The 21,402-nt window shown below is 49.2% G+C and overlaps 1 protein-coding gene across 2 annotated transcripts in view; it reads left to right on the forward strand.

The window, feature by feature from the left end:
- Positions 1–21,402, forward strand: part of cap2 (cyclase associated actin cytoskeleton regulatory protein 2) — a 354,457-nt gene that overhangs the window by 65,596 nt on the left and 267,459 nt on the right. For both annotated transcript variants that reach the window (XM_072509676.1, XM_072509677.1), the window contains exon 2: positions 11,971–12,105. In XM_072509676.1, coding sequence (XP_072365777.1) covers positions 11,979–12,105 — 127 coding nt within the window. In that variant the 5' untranslated portion in view covers positions 11,971–11,978. The remainder of the gene's footprint in view (positions 1–11,970; positions 12,106–21,402) is intronic.

A 21,402-nucleotide genomic window follows, 5' to 3' on the forward strand; every position in this document is an offset into this window, starting at 1 on the left:
CCTGTGTGCTGGTGTCCTGTGTGGTCGTGTCGTGTCCGTCTGTCCCCTGTGTGCTGGTGCCCTGTGTCGTTGTGTCGTCATTGGACTGGGCCGGGGGGCTGTTGTTGGAGCTGCCCTCCCCGTCACTGCTAGAGTCTCTGTGGGCTGGCCGCCCAGGCGCTGGATGCGTGAGGTGTTCGCCGGATGCTCCGGGTCGGTCACCGCGTGGCCCTGCGACACACAATACACCATCATGGTTAGGCGGGTGCAGGGGGGGTGTGAGTCGCGGTACGGGGTGAGGGGCGGGTGCTGAGGAGGAAGGGCTGAGGAGAGAGGGCTGAGGGGAAGGGCGCCAGGCAGGGGGGGGGATGTCACGGTGGCGAGCCCCCAACCTCGGCATTGGCAATCTCCCGGTCCTCGGGTGCATCGGCTATGTCCAGTGCCCTCTGCTTGTGCACGGTGAGCTGGCGCAGGTCAGGTTCACTCCCTCCGGTTGGGGCTCGCTCCCGTTGGTTATGGGCACTCATTCCTATTGGGGGGAGTGGGGGGGGGGGAATAACAGCATTGTTAGGCGGTTGGGTCTATGTTGGCATGGGGGCACAGGGCCAACGCGGCTTGTACGGGTGGCTGCAGCCATGTGCCCTCACGGCTGTGGTTGTACCATCCCCCTGGGGAGGAGGTGCGTGTCACACGTCGGGGGTAGGGCGGTTGCTGCCATGGGCACACTGCTGGGTACTCACCCTGGCTGCCCTCAGGAGGTCATGGAGCTTTTTGCGGCACTGCTCACCAGTCCTGGGTGTCACCACTGTGGCACTCACGGCTGCGCCCACCTCCCTCCACAGACGCCGGGCCACGTTGGCTGGCACCCTCCGGCCGGGTCCGGGGTACAGACACCCCCCATCTCTCCTCGAGAGCATCCAGCAGCGTCTCCAGGTCGTGGTGTGTGAACCTCCATGGTCCCCTGTCAGCGGCCTGTCCGCTTGCGTCACCTGTTGTGTGCCAGGTCTCCGAGGCCGCGCCCCCACGCTTCCCACCACGCTCCTGCTAGCCCCCTTGTAGGCCGGAGAATGCCGTCTCGGAACGGGCGCCGGCAGCGAGGTAAAACGCGCCCGTTTTCCCCCCGGCGCCTGATACACGATCAGTTGAACAAAGACTAGAGTTGGATAAAACTGAGGCTTTATTGCTCTAAGAAGTGTGGTCTCCCACAGCAGCTGGCGAAATGGCTGCTGAATGGAGGACACGCATATTTATACTCCGCCTACTGGGCGGAACCAGCAGGCAGGGACTACCGGCGAACCTGTAGTACAGGTCCTACCTTACATCACCTAATATAGGTGCAACAGTGGTTTACCACATTCACCTCCTGTTAAAATTGAGCCCGGCGGGGGTGGTGGAGAACTACATACAGCAATGAATTTATATTTACAGTATTTGAGCAGAAATAAAATGTCTTTTGAAGTCCGGCGGACCAGTTAGAGGTTTAACCGGTCCGGTGCCTTGATGTTCCGCTGGGAGCGAAGTATTGGTGGCGGAGATGTCGATGCTGGCCCGATGTTCGGTGACTCTGGGAGCGTGCCGAAATCCTCTTCATCCTCGGGCGTGGGCAGAGGAAGGACGGATGGTCCTGGTGGGGTTAATGCTGGGAGAGCCGGGGGAGGGGAGGGTGGCGCTGGGCCGGAGGGATGTGTATGTGTGTGTGGAACCTGCTGGTGCCAGGTCCCTGAGGGAGACAGTTTCCTGGCGGCCGTCGGGGTACGCCACGTAGGCATACTGGGGGTTTGCATGGAGTAATTGCACCCTCTCCACCAACGGGTCCGCCTTGTGAAGTCGGACGTGCTTACAGAGCAGGACCGGTCCTGGAGCCGCGAGCCAAGTCAGGAGCAATACCCCGGATGTGGACTTCCTGGGGAAGGCAAAAAGACGTTCATGGGGTGTGTTATTAGTGGCGGTGCACAGCAGTGACCGAATGGAGTGGAGTGCATCAGGGAGGACCTCCTGCCAGCGAGAGGCTGGGAGGTTCCTGGACCGTAGGGCCAGATGGACGGCCCTCCACACCGTCCCTCTCTTACCTGCCTGTTTCCCCGGGGGTTATAGCTGGTCGTCCTGCTGGAGGCGATACCCCTGCTGAGCAGGAACTGAAGCAGCTCATCGCTTATGAATGAGGATCCCCTGTCACTGTGGATGTAGGCGGGGAAACCGAACGGAGCAAAGGTAGTGTTTAGGGCTTTGATGACGGTGGCAGACGCCATATGGGGGATGGCGAAGGGGAATCTGGAGTACTCATTGACCACACTGAGAATGTACCTGTTTCGGTCGGTGGAGGGGAGGGGCCCTTTGAAATCCACGCTGAGGCGTTCAAAGGGGCGGGAGGCCTTCACTAGCGCGCACGGTCCGGCCGGTAGAAATGCGGCTTGCACTCTGCACAGACCTGGCAGTCCCTGGTGATTGTCCGTACTTCCTCGACGGAGTAGGGCAGATTGCGAGCCTTGACAAAATGGTACAACCGTGTGACTCCCGGGTGACAAAAGCTGTCGTGCAGGGCCCGGAGTCGGTCTAGTGCGCTGGCACATGTATCTCAGGATAGGGCGTCTCGGGCTCGTTGAGTTTGCCGGGGCGATACAAAATCTTGTAATTATAGGTGGAGCGCTCGATCCTCCACCTCAAGATTTTACCGTTTTTGATTTTGACCCACTGTGTGTTATTGAACATGAAGGCTACCGACCGTTGGTCAGTGAGGAGGGTGAATCTCCTGCCGGCCAGGTAATGCCTCCAATGCCGCACAGCATCAACAATAGCTTGGGCCACTTTTTCGATGGATGAGTGCCGAATCTTTGAGGCATGAAGTGTGCGGGAGAAGAATGCCACGGGTCTGCCTGCCTGATTGAGGGTGGCGGCTAGGGCGACGTCCGAAGCGTCGCCCTCTACTTGAAAGGGCAGTGTCTCGTCTACTGCGTGCATCCCGGCCTTGGCGATATCGGCTCTGATACGGGCGAAGGCCTGTTGTGCCTCGGCCGCCAGGGGAAAGTGTGTGGACTGTATGAATGGGCGGGCCTTGTCCGCGTAGATTGGGACCCACTGGGCGTAGTATGAGAAGAACCCCAGGCAGCGTTTGAGGGCCTTGGGGCAGTGGGGAAGGGAGAGCTCCGTGAGGGATCGCATGCAGTCGGGATCGGGCCCCAGAACTCCGTTCTGGACCACATAGCTAAGTATGGCTAAGCGGGTCGTGCTAAACACTAACTTCTCCTTGTTGTAGGTGAGGTTGAGGAGAGTGGCGGTGTGGAGAAATTTGGCAAGGTTGGCATCGTGGTCCTGCTGGTCATGGCCGCAGATGGTGACGTTGTCTAGGTACGGGAAGGTGGCCTGCAAACCGTGCCGGTCGACCATTCAGTCCATCTCCCTTTGGAAGACCGAGACCCCATTAGTGACGCCGAAGGGAACCCTGAGGAAGTGATGGAGCCGACTGTCCGCCTCGAAAGCAGTGTATGGACGGTCCGATTTACGAATGGGGAGCTGGTGGTAGGCGGATTTGAGGTCCGTTGAGAAGACCCGGTACTGTGCAATCTGATTGACCATATCAGATATGCGTGGGAGAGGGTACGCGCCGAGCTGCCTGTACAGATTGATGGGCTGGCTGTAGTCCACGACCATTCTGTGTTTCTCCCCAGTTTTAACGACTACCACTTGGGCTTTCCAGGGGCTGTTGCTGGCCTCGATGATGCCTTCCCGAAGCAGCCGCTGGACCTCTGACCTGATGAAGGTCCTGTCTTGGGTGCTGTACCGTCTGCTCCTGGTGGCGACGGGTTTGCAATCCGGGGGGGGGACACAAAATGGCGGCGCCATGGGCCGCACGTTGCGGGGGTTGGACAAGATGGCGGTGCCCATGGGCCGCACGTGGACTGAGGGGGGAAGATGGCGCCGCCCACTGGCCGCACGTGGTCCGGGGAGATGAAGATGGCGGCGCCCATTGTGTGTACACTAGGGGGGTGGGGGCGATAGCGGTGACTGCGCGGGCCTGGCACACCACGGCGAAGTGCCCCATTTTGCTGCAAGCCTTGCGGGCTGGGCAGCGTTGGCACAGGCATACTGGCTGGGTAAGGACCCCGCTGGGGCGGCCGTCTGTGGGTTCCACGATGCGTAGGAGGGGTGGGCAGCGCTGCTGGGGGGATAGGCCTGACTGTTGCGCGAGGCGACCGTCATAGAGAGCGCTAGCTTCATTGTCTCAGCTAGATCGAGCGTGGCCCCATCTAACAGTCTTTGGCGTATGAGGTCCGACCGAATCCCCGTAACGAACGCGTCCCGCATAAGGAGGTTTGAATATTTAGTGGCCGTAACGGCCTGACCGTCACAGTCCCGGACGAATGGGATTAGAGCCCGCCAGAAGTCTTCTATGGACTCACCAGGGATTTGAGAGCGAGTGGCGAGTAGGTGCCTGGCGAAGAGCGTGTTCGTCTTCTGTGCGTAGTTTTCTTTGAGAAGCGCCATGGCGTAGTTCGGGGCGTCCTGGATCCGCGGAAACATGTTGGAGCTCAACCTCGAGTACAGGATCTGTATCTTCTGAGCCTCCAAAACAGGGGTGTTCGCTGAGTTGATATACGCCTCGAAGCAAGCTAGCCTGTGATTAAAGTCCTTTTGGCGTCGCTTGATTGCGGATCCAGCTGCAGGCGTTCTGGCTTGATATGGAGGTCCATATTTTAGAAAATCTTAGAGTAATAAATTGATGCACGATCAATTGAACAAAGACTAGAGTTGGATACAACTGAGGCTATTGCTCTAAGAAGTGTGGCCTCCCACAGCAGCTGGCGAAACGGCTGCTGAATGGAGGTCACGCATATTTATACTCCGCCTACTGGGCGGAGCCAGCAGGCAGGGACTACCAGCGAACCTGTAGTACAGGCCCTACCTTACATCACCTAATATAGGTGCAATAATGGTTTACCACAAGTGGCCTGTGCGCTCGCGTCACCTGTTGTGCGCCGGGTCTCCGAGGCCGCGCCCCCACGCTTCCCACCACGCCCCTGCTAGCCCTTGTAGGCCGGAGAATGCCGTTTCGGAATGGGCGCCGGCAGCGAGGTAAAACGCGCCCGTTTTCTCCCCGGCGCCCGCACTCTTGTCGCCGGAGCGGAGAATCGCGGCCGAGGGGTTTGTTGTTTGTAGCGAGATTGAGCAGTTTAAGCCTATGCTCTCTAGAGTTTAGAAGAATGAGAGGAGATCTAATTGAGGTGAATAAGATGATAAAATATATTGACAAAGTAGACATAAAGCAGATGCTTCCTCTTGTGGGACAATCTAGAACGAGAGGTCACAGTTTTAGGATAAGCAGATTTAAAACAGTGATGAGGAAAAATTACTTCTCTGAAAGGGTTATGAATCTGTGGAATTCAGTACCCCAGAGAGTGGTGGATGCGGGACACTGAGTAAATATCAGGAGGAGATAGACAGATTTTTAATTAGTAAGGGTGGAAGGATTATGGAGAATGGTCAGGAAAATGGAGTTGAGGCCAAGATGAGATCAGACAGAAGACCATAAGACATAGGGGCGGAAGTAAGGCCATTCAGCCCATCGAGTCCACTCCACCATTCAATCATGGCTGATTTCAACTCCATTTACCCGCTCTCTCCATAGCCCTTAATTCCTCGAGGAATCAAGAATTTATCAACTTATGTCTGAAAGACACTCAACGTCCCGGCCTCCACCGCCCTATGTGGCAATGAATTCCACAGACCCACCACTCTCTGGCTGAAGAAATTTCTCCTCATCTCTGTTCTAAAGTGACTCCCTTTTATTCTAAGGCTGTCCCCCCGGGTCCTAGTCTCCCCTGCTAATGGAAACAACTTCCCTACGTCCACCCTATCTAAGCCATTCATTATCTTGTAAGTTTCTATTAGATCTCCCCTCAACCTCCTAAACTCCAATGAATATAATCCCAGGATCCTCAGACGTTCATCGTATGTTAGGCCTACCATTCCTGGGATCATCCATGTGAATCTCCGCTGGACCCGCTCCAGTGCCAGTATGTCCTTCCTGAGGTGTGGGGCCCAAAATTGCTCACAGTATTCTAAATGGGGCCTAACTAATGCTTTATAAAGCTTCAGAAGTGCATCTCTGCTTTTATATTCCAAGCCTCTTGAGATAAATGACAACATTGCATTTGCTTTCTTAATTACGGACTCAATCTGCAAGTTTACCGTTAGAGAATCCTGGACTAGGACTCTCAAGTCCCTTTGCACTTCAGCATTATGAATTTTGTCACCGTTTAGAAAATAGTCCATGCCTCTATTCTTTTTTCCAAAGTGCAAGACCTCGCATTTGCCTACGTTGAATTTCATCAGCCATTTCTTGGACCACTCTCCTAAACTGTCTAAAGCTTTCTGCAGCCTCCCCACCTCCTCCATACTACCTGCCCCTCCACCTATCTTTGTATCATCGGCAAACTTAGCCAGAATGCCCCCAGTCCCGTCATCTAGATCGTTAATATATAAAGAGAACAGCTGTGGCCCCAACACTGAACCCTGCGGGACACCACTCGTCACCGGTTGCCATTCCGAAAAAGAACCTTTTATCCCAACTCTCTGCCTTCTGCCTGACAGCCAGTCGTCAATCCATGTTAGTACCTTGCCTCGAATACAATGTGGGCCCTTATTTTACTCAGCAGTCTCCCGTGAGGCACCTTATCAAAGGCCTTTTGGAAGTCAAGATAGATAACATCCATTGGCTCTCCTTGGTCTAACCTATTTGTTATCTCTTCAAAGAACTCTAACAAGTTTGTCAGGCATGACCTCCCCTTACTAAATCCATGCTGACTTGTCCTAATCCGACCCTGCACTTCCAAGAATTTAGAAATCTGATCCTTAACAATGGATTCTAGAATCTTGCCAACAACCGAGGTTAGGCTAATTGGTCTATAATTTTCCATCTTTTTCCTTGTTCCCTTCTTGAACAGGGGGGTTACAACAGCGATTTTCCAATCCTCTGGGACTTTCCCTGACTCTAGTGACTTTTGAAAGATCATAACTAATGCCTCCACTATTTCTTCAGCTATCTCCTTTAGAACTCTAGGATGTAGCCCATCTGGGCCCGGAGATTTATCAATTTTTAGACCTCTTAGTTTCTCTAGCACTTTCTCCTTTGTGATGGCTACCATTTTCAACTCTGCCCCCTGACTCTCCTGAATTGTTGGGATATTACTCATGTCTTCTACTGTGAAGACTGACGCAAAGTACTTATTTAGTTCCTCAGCCACTTCCTTGTCTCCCATCACTAGATTACCAGCGTCATTTTGGAGCGGCCCAATGTCAACTTTTGCCTCCCGTTTGTTTTTAATGTATTTAAAGAAACGTTTACTATCATTCCTAATGTTATTGGCCAGCCTACCTTCATAATTGATCCTCTCTTTCCTTATTTCTCTCTTTGTTATCCTCTGTTTGTTTTTGTAGCCTTCCCAATCTTCTGACTTCCCACTACTCTTTGCCACATTATAGGCTTTCTCTTTTGCTTTGATGCATTCCCTAACTTCCTTTGTCAGCCATGGCTGCCTAATCCCCCCTCTGATAACCTTTCTTTTCTTTGGGATGAACCTCTGTACTGTGTCCTCAATTACTCCCAGAAACTCCTGCCATTGCTGTTCTACTGTCTTTTCCACTAGGCTCTGCTCCCAGTCAATTTTTGTCAGTTCCTTCCTCATGCCCCTGTAGTTACCTTTATTTAACTGTAACACCTTTACATCTGATTCTACCTTTCTTTCAAATTGCAGATTATCATAGAATTTACAGTGCAGAAGGAGGCCATTCGGCCCATCGAGTCTACACCGGCTCTTGGAAAGAGCACCCTACCCAAGGTCAACACCGCCACCCTATCCCCATAACCCAGTAACCCCACCCAACACTAAGGGCAATTTTGGACACTAAGGGCAATTTATCATGGCCAATCCACCTAACCTGCTTTGGACTGTGGGAGGAAACCGGAGCACCCGGAGGAAACCCACACACACACTGGGAGGATGTGCAGACTCCGCACAGACAGTGACCCAAGCCGGAATCGAACCTGGGACCCTGGAGCTGTGAAGCAATTGTGCTATCCACAAGGCTACCGTGCTGCCCCTGTAGATTGAATTCTACCATATTATGATCACTGCCTCCTAAGTGTTCCCTTACTTTAAGATCTTTAATCAAGTCTGGCTCATTACATAACATTAAGTCCAGAATGGCCTGTTCCCCCGTGGGCTCCATCACAAGCTGTTCCAAAAAGCCCTCCTGTAAACATTCCTCCATGATCACTGTGACCTTGTCTTTCTGACATGCACTTTCTATTTTTTTTGCCTTTGTGGTTCCTCAACTCTACCCACACAGACTCCACATCATCTGACCCTATGTCGTTTAGTGCTATTGATTTAATTTCATTCCTAATTAACAAGGCAACCCCGCCCCCTCTGCCCACCTCTCTGTCTTTTCGATAGGTTGTGAATCCCTGGATGTTTAAATGCCAGTCCTGAACCCCCTGCAACCACGTCTCTGTGATGCCTACCACATCATACCTGCCAGTCACAATCTGGGCCACAAGCTCATCTACCTTGTTCCGTACACTGTGCGCATTTAAATATAGCACCTTTAATTCTCTATTGGCGGTCCCTTTTTGTTTTCTTAGTGTGGTGGACCTTGGTTTACTGAGCCTTTCCATACACTGTGTCATATCTTGTGGGATGGGGACTATCGTAACCTCTCCTGAGTTCTGTCTTTTCGTGATTTTTGTATTCCTAAGCAGCTACGCTTCCCACTGATTACTTCACCTCTTGGTTCCCTGCCTTTCCCTTCCCCCCCCAATCTCTAGTTTAAAGTCCTATTGACTGTACTGCAACCAGAAAATAAAGCTAAAGGATAAATTAAAGCAGAATAACTTTCTGACATGAGTTAGGCTAGTACGATCTTTTTAGTCGGTCTTAACCAAACTCCATCAGCTTATATTACCTTTCAGGTTCTGTGCATCTTGACATGTATGTTTTTTGGCAGCTGCAAATTTCTCATCAATCGACAGTGAAGGGCTCATCTAGTACAGGAGGACATCATTGGATCAGGTGAAAGAGTGTTGGCACTGATGAATTCTGATGGGGTTTGGTTATGACTGATGAAAACGATTGTAATATCCGAACATGCTAGAAAGTTATTCTAGTTGCAAAGAGATGATCTTGTCTTTTTTCTTTTGCTTTGTTTTCTGGCTGCAGTATTTACTTATTTTAAACATTAGCCTGTGCACCAGAATAGTGGCAAGTGAAGATAAATGGTTTACTGTTTCATCATTAGAGTACTAATGCCATTGATGTCCATTAATAGCAAAGCAAATAGCATGCTTTAGTAAGGTGTAACATGTATTGTTTGTAACACATCCATTCAGATTATTACATAACTGGGCTAAGAGAACCTTAGTGTGTGTACAACACAGCTCAAAGATTCATCAAAAATTTTCTTTACGGAGTGTGGAATTTTTCACTGACATTAAAATGAATGCCGACACTGCAGAGAAAATGGGCTGTTGATATTTTTCCTGCCTGTGGTAGAGAGAGCCCGAAAAGGAGAAGCCTTCATTGTTTACTCGTTTGGGGAATACATTTCTTAAGAATTACAACTTTTCAACCATGATGTCTCCAATCTCCAATTTGAAAGAAAGAAGGTAGAATCAGATGTAAAGGTGTTACAGTTAAATAAAGGTAACTACAGGGGCATGAGGGAGGAACTGACGAAAATCGACTGGGAGCAGAGCCTAGTGGGAAAGACAGTAGAACAGCAATGGCAGGAGTTTCTGGGAGTAATTGAGGACACAGTACAGAGGTTCATCCCAAAGAAAAGAAAGGTTATCAGAGGGGGGATTAGGCAGCCATGGCTGACAAAGGAAGTTAGGGAATGCATCAAAGCAAAAGAGAAAGCCTATAATGTGGCAAAGAGTAGTGGGAAGTCAGAAGATTGGGAAGGCTACAAAAACAAACAGAGGATAACAAAGAGAGAGATAAGGAAAGAGAGGATCAAATTTGAAGGTAGGCTAGCCAGTAACATTAGGAATGATAGTAAAAGTTTCTTTAAATACATTAAAAACAAACGGGAGGCAAAAGTTGACATTGGGCCGCTCCAAAATGACGCTGGTAATTTTGTGATGGGAGACAAGGAAATAGCCGAGGAACTGAATAAGTACTTTGCGTCAGTCTTCACAGTAGAAGACATGAGTAATATCCCAACAATTCAGGAGAGTCAGGGGGCAGAGTTGAATATGGTAGCCATCACAAAGGAGAAAGTGCTAGAGAAACTAAGAGGTCTACAAATTGATAAATCTCCGGGCCCAGATGGGCTACATCCTAGAGTTCTAAAGGAGGTAGCTGAAGAAATAGTGGAGGCGTTAGTTATGATCTTTCAAAAGTCACTGGAGTCAGGGAAAGTCCCATAGGATTGGAAAATCGCTGTTGTAACCCCCCTGTTCAAGAAGGGAACAAGGAAAAAGATGGAAAATGATAGGCCAATTAGCCTAACCTCGGTTGTTGGCAAGATTCTAGAATCCATTGTTAAGGATGAGATTTCTAAATTCTTGGAAGTGCAGGGTCGGATTAGGACAAGTCAGCATGGATTTAGTAAGGGGAGGTCGTGCCTGACAAACCTGTTAGAGTTCTTTGAAGAGATAACAAATAGGTTAGACCAAGGAGAGCCAATGGATGTTATCTATCTTGACTTCCAAAAGGCCTTTGATAAGGTGCCTCATGGGAGACTGCTGAGTAAAATAAGGGCCCATGGTATTCGAGGCAAGGTACTAACATGGATTGACGATTGGCTGTCAGGCAGAAGGCAGAGAGTTGGGATAAAAGGTTCTTTTTCGGAATGGCAACCGGTGACGAGTGGTGTCCCGCAGGGTTCAGTGTTGGGGCCACAGCTGTTCTCTTTATATATTAACGATCTAGATGACGGGACTGAGGGCATTCTGGCTAAGTTTGCCGATGATACAAAGATAGGTGGAGGGGCAGGTAGTATGGAGGAGGTGGGAAGGCTGCAGAAAGATTTAGACAGTTTCGGAGAGTGGTCCAAGAAATGGCTGATGAAATTCAACGTGGGCAAGTGCGAGGTCTTGCACTTTGGAAAAAAGAATAGAGGCTAGGACTATTTTCTAAATGGTGACAAAATTCATAATGCTGAAGTGCAAAGGGACTTGGGAGTCCTAGTCCAGGATTCTCTAAAGGTAAACTTGCAGGTTGAGTCCGTAATTAAGAAAGCAAATGCAATGTTGTCATTCATCTCAAGAGGCTTGGAATATAAAAGCAGGGATGTACTTCTGAAGCTTTATAAAGCATTAGTTAGGCCCCATTTAGAATACTGTGAGCAATTTTGGGCCCCACACCTCAGGAAGGACATACTGGCACTGGAGCGGGTCCAGCGGAGATTCACACGGATGATCCCAGGAATGGTCGGCCTAACATACGATGAACGTCTGAGGATCCTGGGATTATATTCATTGGAGTTTAGGAGGTTGAGGGGAGATCTAATAGAAACTTACAAGATAATGAATGGCTTAGATAGGGTGGATGTAGGGAAGTTGTTTCCATTAGCAGGGGAGACTAGGACTCGGGGGCACAGCCTTAGAATAAAAGGGAGTCACTTTAGAACAGAGATGAGGAGAAATTTCTTCAGCCAGAGAGTGGTGGGTCTGTGGAATTCATTGCCACAGAGGGCGGTGGAGGCCGGGACGTTGAGTGTCTTTAAGACAGAAGTTGATAAATTCTTGATTTCTCGAGGAATTAAGGGCTATGGGGAGAGAGCGGGTAAGTGGAGTTGAAATCAGCCATGATTGAATGGTGGAGTGGACTCGATGGGCCGAATGGCCTTACTTCCGCTCCTATGTCTTATGTCTGCACTCACGTAATTGATATCCTTTTGCTACTAACTCAGATGGACCTGTTTTTATATTTTAGGAATGATTAACTGTTCAAGATGTCTGTTTAATTCTCCTTGGCTGATTTCTTTCAGTATAACCTATGATGGCAGAGTTGCAGGATTTAGTGGAACGTTTGGAGAAGTCTGTTGAACGACTGGAGTTGGCATCTTTGAAGATACCAGGTGCTCTGTCCCCAGTTTCTGATGCAGTGAATGGGGACAATGGAGGTACTGCACTGGAATGTTTACATTTGTTCTTGTGTGAGTGTTGGTAACCATAAATCACAGATTTAAGATTTAAATCAGCAAAGGAACCAGAGGAGAGATGAGGTTTTAAAAAATATATGCAGTGTATTTTTATGATCTAGAATACAGATATACTAATAATTTGCATAAATGCCTTCAAGAGGGCAGCACAGTGGCGCAGTGGTTAGCTGCATCACGGCACCAAGGTCCCAGGTTCGATCCCGGCCCCGGGTCACTGGCCGTGTGGAGTTTGCACGTTCTCCCCGTGTTTGCGTGGGTTTCGCCCCCACAACCCTAAGATGTGCAGGGTAGGTGGATTGGCCACGCTAAATTGCCCCTTAATTGGAAAAAATGAATTGGGTACTCTAAAATAAAAAAAATAAAAAAATACTTTCAATAGTGAATTACTTAAATACATGAAAAGAAAACATTTGCAGGGAAAGAGTAGGACTAATTGGATTGTTTTTTAAAAATGAGCTGGAACCAGCAAAATGGGCCAAATGGCCACCTTCTCAGCTCGACGATTCAAAGATGCATCTAAATATTGCACTAAATTTTTATATCATGTACAAAATATCTGCCACTACTCCTCTCACTCTTTTCTGCCACAACCCTTTTTAGATCATTTAGACACTTTAGGTTAAAAACTATTGTTGGTGATTTTTATTGTATAAACTTAGCACATACTGTTGAAGTCGCACCTAACACAAGGGAAGACGGTTGTGGTTGTTCGAGCCATCTCAGCCCTGGGGCATCACTGCAGGAGTTTCTCAGTGTGGAGTCCTGGACCCAACTGTCTTCTGCCTCTTCATCAATGACCCTTCCTCTATCATAAGGCCATAAGTCATCCATTTTGGTCAGAAAAATGGAAAGGAAACTTAATTTCTAAAAGGAGAGATACTTTGGGGTGCTCCGGTGCAGAGGGATCTGGGCATCCTTGTGCATGAGTCGCAGAAAACTAGCATGTAGTTACAGCAGGTAATAAAGAAGGCAAATGGAATGTTGGCATTTATAGCTAAAGGAATAGAGTTTAAAGGTAAGGAAATTTTGTTGCAACTATACAAGGCATTGGTGAGACAGCATCTGGCGTACTGTGCACAGTTTAGGTCCCCTTATTTGAGGAAAGATGTAGTGGCATTGGAGGCAGTTCAGAGGAAGTTCACGAGATTGATTCCAGAGATGAGGGGTTTGTCTTATGAAGAGAGATTGAGCAGTTTAGGCCTTTGCTCTTTCGAAGAAAGAGGGGAGATCAAAGTGAGTTATAAAAGATGATAAACGGTATAGATAAAATAGACATGGATGGATGCTTCCACTTGTGGGGCATTCTAGAACGAGAGGTCATAGTCTCAGGATAAGGGATTGCAGATTTAAAACTGAGATGAGGAGAAACTACTTCTCCCAAAGGATCATGAATCTGGAATTTGCTACCCCAGAGTGCAGTGGATGCTGGGACAATGAGTAAATTTAAGGAGGAGTTAGACAGGTTTTTAATTAGTAATGGGTTAAAGGGTTACGGAGAACGGGCAGGACGGTGGAGTTTTTTTTTCTTTTATTCCAATTAAGGGGCAATTTAGCGTGGCCAATCCACCTACCCTGCACATCTTTTTGGGTTGTGGGGGTGAGACCCACGGAGACATAGGGAGAATATGCAAACTCCACACGGACAGTGACCCAGAATGATGGCAGAGATGAGGCCATGATGAGATCAGCCATGATCGTATTGAAAGGTAGATCAGGCTCGAGAGGCTAAATTATCTACTCCTGCTTCTAGTTCTTATGTTCTAAGAAAGAACTATTCTGTCTAATTCCACCTTCAGGCTCTTGATCTGTAGTCCTGTAGGTAACAGCACCTCAAGCACAAATCTGGGCCGGGATTCTCTCTTCCGGGGACTAAGTCCCCACACTGGTGGTAAAACCGGCGCCAACAACTCAGGCGCCAACAGGCCCCCAAGGTGAGGAATTCTCGCCTGTCTAGGCGGCTAGGTGGATGCTGTGGGGGTTGCCGTTGCGCCAGCCGGCGCCGAAGGGACTGTGTGAGTTCACGCATGCACTGAATGGCCGTTGTGATCTCGCGCATGCGCGGAACCGCCGGGGTGATTCCGTGCACGCGCAGACCGGCCGTCGTATTTTGGCACATGCGCAGGGGGCGGGGGGGGGGTTCTCTTCTCCGCACCGGCCATGGCGGAGCCCTACAGGGTCCGGCGCGGAAGGAAGAAGTGCCCTCACGGAAGAGGCCCGCCTGCAGATCGGTGGGCCCCGATCGCGGGCCAGGCCACCGTGGGGATCTCCCCCGGGGTCGGATCCCCCCCCGCGCCCCCCGAGGACCGCCCCTGCCGACTTACCTGCCAGGTCCCGCCGTGTGGGACCATGCGTAACCCACGCCAGCGGGACTGGCCGAAAACAGACGGCCGTTCGGCCCATCAGGGCCCAGAGAATTACCGGGGGGGGGGGGGGGGGCCGCTGCCAATGGCCCCCGACCGGCGTGGTGTGAATCCCGCCCCCACCCGAAAAACAGCACCGGGGAATACGGCAGCTGGCGGCAGGGCGGGATTCGCACTGCCCCCGAGGATTCTCCGACCTGGCGGGGAGTCGGAGACTCCCGCCCCTGGTGTTCTTGATTAATAAGGGGACCAGGGGTTATGGGGCGAAGGCCAATTTTGAATGGGAATGGGGAACATATCAGCCATGATCGAATGGCGGAGCAGACTCGATGGGCCAAATGGTCTAATTCTGCTCCTATTTCTTATGGTCTTATGGATGATTGTACAGTGTTCAGGATTAGTTGTGATTCCTCAGATACTGAAGCAGTCTGTGTCCATTGCAGCAAGACCTGGACAATATTCAAACTTCGGCTGATAAGTGGCAAATAACGTTCATGCCACACATCTACCAGGTGATGACTTTTTTCAAGAGAAAGTCTGATCATCTCCCCGTGACATTCAATGGAATTTTCATCACCAAATTCCCCACTGTCAATATTGTGGGGGTTACTATTAACCAGAAACTAAACTGGACCTGTCATACAAGTACTGTGGCTATAAAGACTGGGAAGGGTGAGTTACTCTTCCCCTGACTCCCCAGAGCCAGTCCACCATCTATAAAGTACAGGTCAGGATTGTGATGGAAAATTCTCACTGGCTGAATGAATGCAGTTCCAACAACACTCAAGCACCTCGACACAATGTGGGATAAAGCAACTCGCATGATCAGCATTCCATCCACCACTGTAAACATATATACAGAGAATTACTTGGTATTTACAGCACAGAAACAGGCTATTCAGTCCAACGTTTAGACTCCACACGAGCCATCTCTCACCTATGTATTTTCTCAAGAGCCAGTGCTCTTGCGACAGCAACCTCCAAACTTCAGAACTGCACTACCTGAAAAGAAAAAGGCAAGTTCCCTTGCAGGCCACACACCCTCCTGGCTTGGAATTATATCCTTCACTGTCAGTGTGTCAAAATCCTGTAACTCCCTTCCTAACGGTACTGTGGACATGCCTATGCTAGATGGACTGCAGAAGTTCATAGATCATAGAATTTACAGTGCAGAAGGAGGCCATTCGGCTCATCGGGTCTGCACCGATCCCCAAACCCACACCTCCACCCCATCCCAGAAACCCCACCTAACCTTTTTGGGCACTAAGGGCAATTTAGCATGGCCAACCAAGAAGGCAGCTCACTATTATCTTCTCGAGCAATTAGGGATGAACAACAAATGTTGCCCTTGTCAGCGAGCTCCCACTCAATCAAAGAATAAAGCAAAACAAACACTTAAAATAGATGGGTTAGCTCCCTAGTCTTTGTTGAACTACTTGTGCTCATGTAGTTTAATGGGCTCCATGAGGCGATGATATTCACAGTGGGATATATGGAGGCTGACAGGAGGATATGCTGCTTCTCATTTACAGCAGAGTAATTGACTTGAAGATCTGACTCCAAAATCCTTGAATTTTCAACGAGATCCAAGCACTAATGCAGGTTAGTCTGAAATAAAATATCGGCCCTCCTGTAGTCCAAACATTTGATTAGGGACTACTACACTCTAAGCTAAGGAAGTGTTTGCGAATGGGCAAATGCTCAAGAAGTAGGCATAAATTAACCAATCTCAGGTGATAAATGCAGCATGATAGCACTTACACCACATGCATGCAGGCAGATTAAAATATTTCACCTTTTTATATATTACAGTTTATTGTATAGAACAGGAAATGTCAGACTAATGTGATATGTGCAGCTAAAACTGAACAATAAAAGAGGCTAGCAAGTTTAATAAAAGTAATACTGGCCAATAGGCTTCAGATATGGGAAAAATCAGCTTTTACCTGAATGTGGATTGACTGACAGCTGGACCTTGACTTGGGGAAGGGTAGGTGGAATCCAAGCATAGCCTGTGATTGGTGGGTGGCTGGACCCGGCTGTTGTTGCCAGGAGCAGACATGCTCCTGGAACACTTGGTTTGGCTACTAAGAGATTGAAGACGATTCAGGGGGACCCCTGGCCATTCCAGGAGTGTTGACACCCTGTTGCCTAATAATTAATGTGCAGTCAATATTGATTTTAGTTTGTTTGTTACAGTAAAAGTCCTAACATTTGCAATCTTGCTGAGTGATCTTTTTGCGTCAATCACTTGAAAATCTAAGGGCTGGATTCTCCTTCCACCGACCCTAAAATCGCATTCGGCGACGGGGCGGAGAATCCAATTTCCCGCATGAAATCGGGTTAGGCGATTCTGGGACTACACCGTGCCGATTATCCACCACCGGAGGCCATTGCCAGATGCCCGCCCCGCTATTCTCCTCCTGCTGATTCTGAGCCTCTTCCTTCATTATTACAGAAGATGAACTTACTGAGGCAGTTAATTCTGCTTCGTATGTACCTTTTGTATCTTCTTGTTCCAAGGCCACCATTTCATCCTGCTGCATGTTAGATGCCCACTGCACTATTCTAATTGTATCCAAGTGTGTGTGCCAAAAAATGCAAAGGTCAGATTTTTAAATTTATTTTATATTCCATTCCCATCTCGGGCAGGTCAACATTTTCTTTACAACTCGATGTAAGAAAAGGCTGTGCCTAAACCTCAATCTGGGAAAGAGGTCTCCTATCTTATTGGATGAGCATAGCCTATTCCAATTTGTATGCTAACTACCATTGTGGCCTCTGAAGGAGATTTATGCTAAATTCTGGGCAAGATCTTTCACTTTACAGTGGATTGACAAACCCATTGCATATATAATCCAGGAAGAGATTGGATCGAAACCAGCGAATTGGGAACTTATTAGTCATATATGCCTCACCAACAGCACAGTACTGACATTTAACGGTTTGATTATAGGATTGATCATCTAATGAAAGTCCTATTGAATTAAAACAGATTTGTGCAATCATCCTTCCTGTTTTTGTTAAATATTGTAAAAAATATTTCCTTTATGTTGTCTTAAGATGTTGAACTTGTTGTGGAATGAGTCCGGAAAGAAATTGGTGTTTTGACTGCTAAATATTCTAAAATGAGGGATTACTGTTTTTTAAGATTCTTGTAAGAATATGAATTGTTATTAGTCGATGGAACATATCGCTAGAGATGAGTGCATTTTGATTTATTGCCAGTTGAACTATCTGAGGAAGAAGGTGCATCATTTATTTTAGAATGTCTGGCTTATGTGTCAGCCTTGTCTCAGTTTGTAGCCCTTTTTTGAGTCAGAAGTCCAGTATTTTAGGGACCGTTGCAAAGAATTGAGCACAGGACCTAGACACTCCAGTGTAGTATTCAGGGAGTGCTGCATGTTTCAGAGGTGCAGTCTTTCAGATGGGAGGTTTAACTATGGCTCCTCTGTCCTTTTGAAATGGATGTGTAGGATCCCATGGAACTATTTGAAGAACAGGGGTCAATTTTCTCAGAATCATAGAATCCTTACAGTGCAGTAGGAGGCCATTCGGCCCTTTGAGTCTGCACCGATCCTCTGAAAGAGCACTTTACCCAAGTCCACTCCCCTATCCTATCCCGATAACCCCTTAACCTAAGCTACACATTTTTGGACATTAAGGGGCAATTTTGCATGGCCAATCCACCTAACCCGCACATCTTTGGACTGTGGGAGGAAACTGGAGCACCCGGAGGAAACCCATGCAGACACAGGGAGAATGTACAAACTCAAACTCCACATCGACAGTCACCAAAAGCCGTAATTGAACCTGGGTCCCTGGTGCTGTGATGCAGCAATGCTAACCACTGTGCTGTTGTGCCACTCATTGTTGGCCAGTGTTTATCCATCAACTGAAAGCATTAAAAATGTTTTTGGTCGTAATCACATTAGTGTCTGTAAGATCTTCTTGTGTATAAATTTGCTGCTGTGTTTCCTGCATTACAACAGTGACTTCTTCATAAGTACTTTTTTTGTTTGGAAAGGCAAATCTGGGGTCATGAAAGGCATAGATTCATCGTTCCTGAGGCTGAGTGCTGATGCCAATGGAGGATCCGTAGGGCGGGATTCTCCGACCCCCCGCCGGGTGAGAGAATTCCCGGGTGCAGCGTGAATCCCGCCCCGACGCCAGTTGCCGTATACTCCGGCGCAGGTTTTCGGGCGGGGATCACGCCTCGACGGTCGTGGGCCGTTGGCATCGGCCCCCCTGGCAATTTTCTGGGCCCTGATGGGCCGAGCGGCCGCCGGTTCCTGGCCAGACCCGCTGGCGTGAAATGGACATGGTCCATCACGGTGGGACCTGGCTTGTAGGCTGGCTACTGAAGTCCTGGGGGAGGGGTGCGCGCGATCCAGCCTGGCCCGTGATCGGGTCCCACCGATCTGCGGGCGGGCCTGTACCATGGGGGCACTCCTTCCCTCCGCGCCGGCCTCTGTAGGGCTCCACCATGGCCAGTGCGGAGAAGAACCCCCCTGCGCATGCGCAGGAGCACGGCGCTCGGTCTGCGCATGCGCCAACCCCTCCGCCGCCGGCCTAGTCCCCGGAAGTGCGGAGGATTCCGCAACGTCTGGTTGGCCCAACGCCGGAGTGGTTCGCGCCGTTCTTGGCGCCGGTGTCGGGTCATCCCGCCAATTGCGGGAGAATCCCACCCTAGGCGTTTCACGATGGGAAAATCGGCACGAAGCCCTCACTGATTCCGCTACCGGTGATGGGCTAGCACTGGCGCCATGCTAAACACCCACTGTACGCATAGAAAATGGTTGGAGAATCGCTGGGTCCGTGCTGCACATGCACAGGTCTGACAGGGACAAGCTGCAGCCGCGCATACACCCGCCCATCGCCCACACACACACACACACACACACACACACACACACCGATCGCGCCGGAAAAGATGGCGCCGGCTGTGCTGGACCACGTAGCCGCCCACCCCAACCTCACAGCCCATCTCCTGGCCACCCCCCACCACCCCTCCCAGCCATGGCAGAAGCCTCCCGGCCAGTGGCATGGATCACGGCCAGGTGTGGCGGTGCTGGATACTGTCCGCACACTCTCTCTCTCTCTCTCTCTCTCTCTCTCTCTCTCTCTCTCTCTCTTTCTCTTTCTCTTTCTCTTTCTCTTTCTCTCTCTCTCTCTCTCTCTCCTCCACAGATGCCATGCCAGGCTCATGGCCCCTGAAACCACACATGGCCCGCGCCGTCGGGAACTCAGCCCATCTGAGGCGGTGCATCTCTGGTGGGCCCGCTAATGACATTCCAATGGGGCTGCGACTGCGCACGTCTCAATGACACCGATTTGGAGGGTGTCCAAAGGCGACTAGGGGCTTTTCACAGTAACTTCATTTGAAGCCTACTTGTAACAATAATCGATTTTTATTAATTTTTCATTTTAGCATCACCACCTGGCGTCGAACCGATGCCTGCCGATAGTTTTACAAGATATTTTTATTCTTTCCCTAATTTTTCTCTTTGTTTATCTCTTTTTCCTTTTGGTGCATATTGTTCTCAGTATAACGTCATGGGACAAAATTACGATTCATTTCAGGATATCTGAATTGAAACAGAACCAAGGCTTAAAGTATCAATAACAGTGTAGGTCAATAATGAAAAAGAAAAGAGGCTGCGGAAGGAAAGCGAGAAGAGTGATTGAAATGATAAACTGAGCTCTACTTAACATTGTGGGTTCTTGTAGTGTGCTTTTGCCTAAGTACTTTATTGGCTGTGAAGCACTTTGGAATGTCCCATGACTATGAAAGGCACCTTTATGAATGCAAGTTTGACCTCTCTTTAAATCCACTATCTTTTCTTATTCCAGCTATAAAGGCCTGAATCTTTTGTGTTCAGAGTCAGAACCCTTATTTCTTACCCTGAGCAGATTTTAAAAATGCACACCTACCTTCCTCCGAATCTTTTAGGGCAGTCTTCCAATGGAGGATTGTGCAGAGTGCATTCAATTGGAAAAGGGAGCATTGGCGAGAAACCACGCAGTGATCATGCCCACTTTTTGTGCCACTAGGTGCCATATTCTGTAAATAAAGAATTTAAATGCCCCCAAGCTTCTTTGAAAACTTTAAGGAAAAGACGTGTGTAAGGGGCTGGGGTGGGTCAGGTATGTGGGTAAGGGGATGGGTGGGTGAGGGGTCAGGGTGAGTAAGGAAATTGGTTAGCTAATTGGGCAGTGGGTCGAAGGGGGATTTGGAGGTTGGGGAGATGGGGGTGCATTCAAGGGAGTAATGGGGGAGGTCAGAGTGAAAAATTGGGGGTCAGTTCTGTAGTCACCCAATTGTTAGACTCTATTTTAATCTGTTCAATACTTCCTGGGTACCTACATAGGTAAGTAAGTCTGAACTATCGGTTGCCTCTCATTCTAATCAATGGAGACTTTTTTTGGAGTGGAATTGCTCATTGAAAATTCAAACCTCCTGGCCAATTCCCACTGAGTTCATGCATTGGGGCTTCCAAGGGGTCCTGTAGGTGTCTCCTGGGGTCTTATAGCTCATCTTTTGGAGTATCTCTGACCTTCTGGAAATCGGAAGATCTGGGTCGTGGCCTACTGATGATTAACTCCATAGGCATGCCACCAATTCCACCCTTCACGTATGGTACTGCCTTGGGTTGAACCAGACTTTTCATAATGTCTGTGTAGTCTTTGCGACATGGGGCTGAATTCTCTAGTCACCCAGCCCTGTGTTTCTTTGCAGCATGATGTCCGCTGGCAGTGGGATTCTCTCTTCCCGCCACTTGTCAATGGGATTTCCCATTGATGCCACCCCACATGCTAGGAGAGCTGCGGGTAGGGGTGCGCTGCCGGCGGGAACAGAGAATCCCAACAGCTGGAAAATTCCGGTCAATGTTCTCAC

This window comes from Scyliorhinus torazame, chromosome 6, assembly GCF_047496885.1.
Source record: "Scyliorhinus torazame isolate Kashiwa2021f chromosome 6, sScyTor2.1, whole genome shotgun sequence".
Lineage (NCBI taxonomy): Eukaryota > Metazoa > Chordata > Chondrichthyes > Carcharhiniformes > Scyliorhinidae > Scyliorhinus > Scyliorhinus torazame.